Genomic DNA, 2,589 nt, shown 5'->3' with positions numbered 1-2,589 from the left:
GTAGTTAAATAAATGTATGATGGGGTTGTTTTGGGAAGACTGACTCATGATCTTTTTAAAACCTACCTCTTTAGCCTTGCCTTTGATTAGAATGTTTTATAGCCTTCATATATTATCTTCAATATAAAATACTTGAATGGTTTAACCCTTCTTATCAGTTTGTCAGTCATCTATAAAGCACTTTGAATTATATTAAATTTTAATATATAAAAGGTGTTATACAAATCAAATTTGATTGAAAGTTTGATTATCTCAGTATTTGTTCATTCCTGGGCATGACCCAGATGAATAAAGTGACATAAATCATCATCATCATCATCATCATCATCATCATCATCATCATGATGCTGGGACCTCTTGGAAACCCTTTGACGACCTCAGGGGCACCCCGGACCCTACGTTGGGAACCACTAATGATCTGCCATAATCTATATACTCCCTATAGACAGGCGGGTCCCTGGCAGACAGGTGGCGCTGGTTGACCGGCAGTGATGGGTCGGCCAGTCGGGAGGAACAGAAGTTTGTTCTGCGCTGTGTTTTTACGCAGGCGCAGATCATGCTGTTTGTCCAGTTTCGCTGGTTGACTTTTACCTGTGAGAGAGAGGGAGAGAGAGACTAGTTTCGGTTCGCCGGTGGGAATAAAGAACAACGACCTCCGAACTCCGCTCCGGTCCAGAGGTGATAAGACTTCCCTCCTCCCTTCCCCGGCCCCGTGTGACTCAGGGGTTCCCGTTGCGGAGCGTCGGACGGGATTTCTCCGGGATTTTAGAGTCGGTGCGCAACAGCGAGCCAAGTAGGAGGCAGGTGCACAGGAGAGGACAGGACAGGGGGAGGAGGAGGGCTGCCTGTATTTCCGTGACAGAGTCCTGTCGTCCACACCGGACCGAATGACTGGAAATCAACTGGTTGGCGCCTCTGTGGTCGATCTGTGTTAGTTTCATTAGTATGCGGCTGGAGTCCCCACGCTGCTGCCGACATCCAGCCTGAGGACTGATCGGCAGCCCTGAAGTCTCCGCCGTGCCTGCTGAGTGACTCCTCGCCCCGGGGAGGACGAGGAGGAGGAGGCGGCGGCAGCAGAAGCAGGACCCCGGCTTCAGCGACTGTTGAGTGGAGCAGTCTTCACGGACACAACACGGACCTCCCCGCCTCGTGGATCAGGAAGATGATGGGCTTTCTGCGCCGGACGTTCAGCCGCCGCTCTCGGAGCCGCTTCCAGGCGAGAGACAGGGACGAGCGGGACGGTAAAGGGGGAGGAGGGGGAGGAGGAGGGGTGACCGGGAACCCCCTGCTCCTGGCCCATCAGCAGCAGGTCGTACACGCGCCCGCCGTGGTCGCCGGGGGGGCGTCGGTTCACATCCCTGCGGCCGGGACGGCGAGGACCACCATCACCTGTCGCGTCCTGCTGCTGGACGGCTCGGATGTCAATGTGGATTTGCCTGTGAGTGCGCTGAAGCCTGTCTGGTGTCCTGACAGCGGCTCTGTGTGTTTACACTGGCCGGCAGAGTGTGTAAACAGAGTACATGTAGCAGGACCAGGTGGTAGCCTAGATCAGTGTGTGTCAAAGTGTGGCCCGGGGACCGCGTTGGGACCATACGGTTCCTGGTGGTCCCCTGGAAAAAGATGACAGGGTTACAGCACTTAAATTTAATTTACTTTAATTTATCTAACTGAGTCTGGAGTCAGGGTTGTTTTCAGTTTACGCTCAACTTTTTTGAATTAAAAATATGAGGAGAAACTGCAACTCAGGACAGTTTTGATACTAAATACTTAATTTTTCCATAATAAAAGTTGAAGGAAAACAATCCTGATTCGAGAATATGTTAGAAAAATATACTCTGTGTTTTGTCCTGTTACACTTTTTTATTTCCCCATTCATTTGGAAGACATGCAGTTCAACAATTAGCCTAGTCCTTAATGGATTGATGGATTGACAGTGAAGTTTGATGCGAAATTCTTTTCAGCTTCTCAAATATGAGGATTTTCTACTTTTCTCTGTTTCTGTCACATTAACTGAATAATTTTGAGTTTTGGGCCCGTGTTCAAACAAAATGAGTAACTTGAAGATCTCATAAGGGATCCAGGGCATTGTTTTTGACATTTTGGTGACTAACTAAATAACTAAGCAACAGATTAATCAGTAATGCAAATCACTAATAGTTGCATCCCAAGCTCAAATCAATAACGACGTGTCTGAAATGTGTCAGTTTGGAGTTTGGCACAGATAAGTTTGTCCTTACCAAAGTTTCATAGCCTGTAGTATCATAGTGGCCTATATAGTATGAGTGTGAGTATAGTGTGTGTGTGTGTGTGTGTGTGTGTGTGTGTACACACTGAGAGGTGCAGCTCCAGATGGTGGTATGATCAGCCAGTTCATCACATTACTTCCCCGTACTGACTGTTGGGAAATCTACAGACCTGAAGCTGCCCCCTCTTTTTTGTTCTTTTACAGCATCTTTCTTTCACGTGCTTCTCTCTCTCTCTCTCTCTCTCTCTCACTCTCTCTCTCTCTGTCTCTCTCTCCCTCAGTCTATTTGCCTGTATCTGATCTCAAGCAATCTCCGCTGCCCCCCCCCCCCCCCCCCCCCCCCC

At 48.7% G+C, this 2,589-nt stretch overlaps 1 protein-coding gene across 1 annotated transcript in view; it reads left to right on the top strand.

Annotated features, from left to right (window-relative positions):
• The first annotated feature begins 373 nt into the window (after positions 1–373).
• epb41l4b (erythrocyte membrane protein band 4.1 like 4B) overlaps positions 374–2,589 on the top strand; it is a 17,848-nt gene continuing 15,632 nt past the window's right edge. The window contains exon 1 of the mRNA XM_023400751.2: positions 374–1,438. Within this exon, the coding sequence (XP_023256519.1) occupies positions 1,163–1,438 (276 nt within the window). The 5' untranslated portion in view covers positions 374–1,162. The remainder of the gene's footprint in view (positions 1,439–2,589) is intronic.

This window comes from Seriola lalandi, unplaced genomic scaffold (assembly GCF_002814215.2).
Source record: "Seriola lalandi dorsalis isolate HSWRI2012SDOR001 ecotype SW California unplaced genomic scaffold, Sedor1 jcf7180002052955, whole genome shotgun sequence".
Classification (NCBI taxonomy): domain Eukaryota; kingdom Metazoa; phylum Chordata; class Actinopteri; order Carangiformes; family Carangidae; genus Seriola; species Seriola lalandi.
Note: the sequence above shows the minus strand (reverse complement) of the source record. Positions and strands in the feature narration are given on the sequence as shown.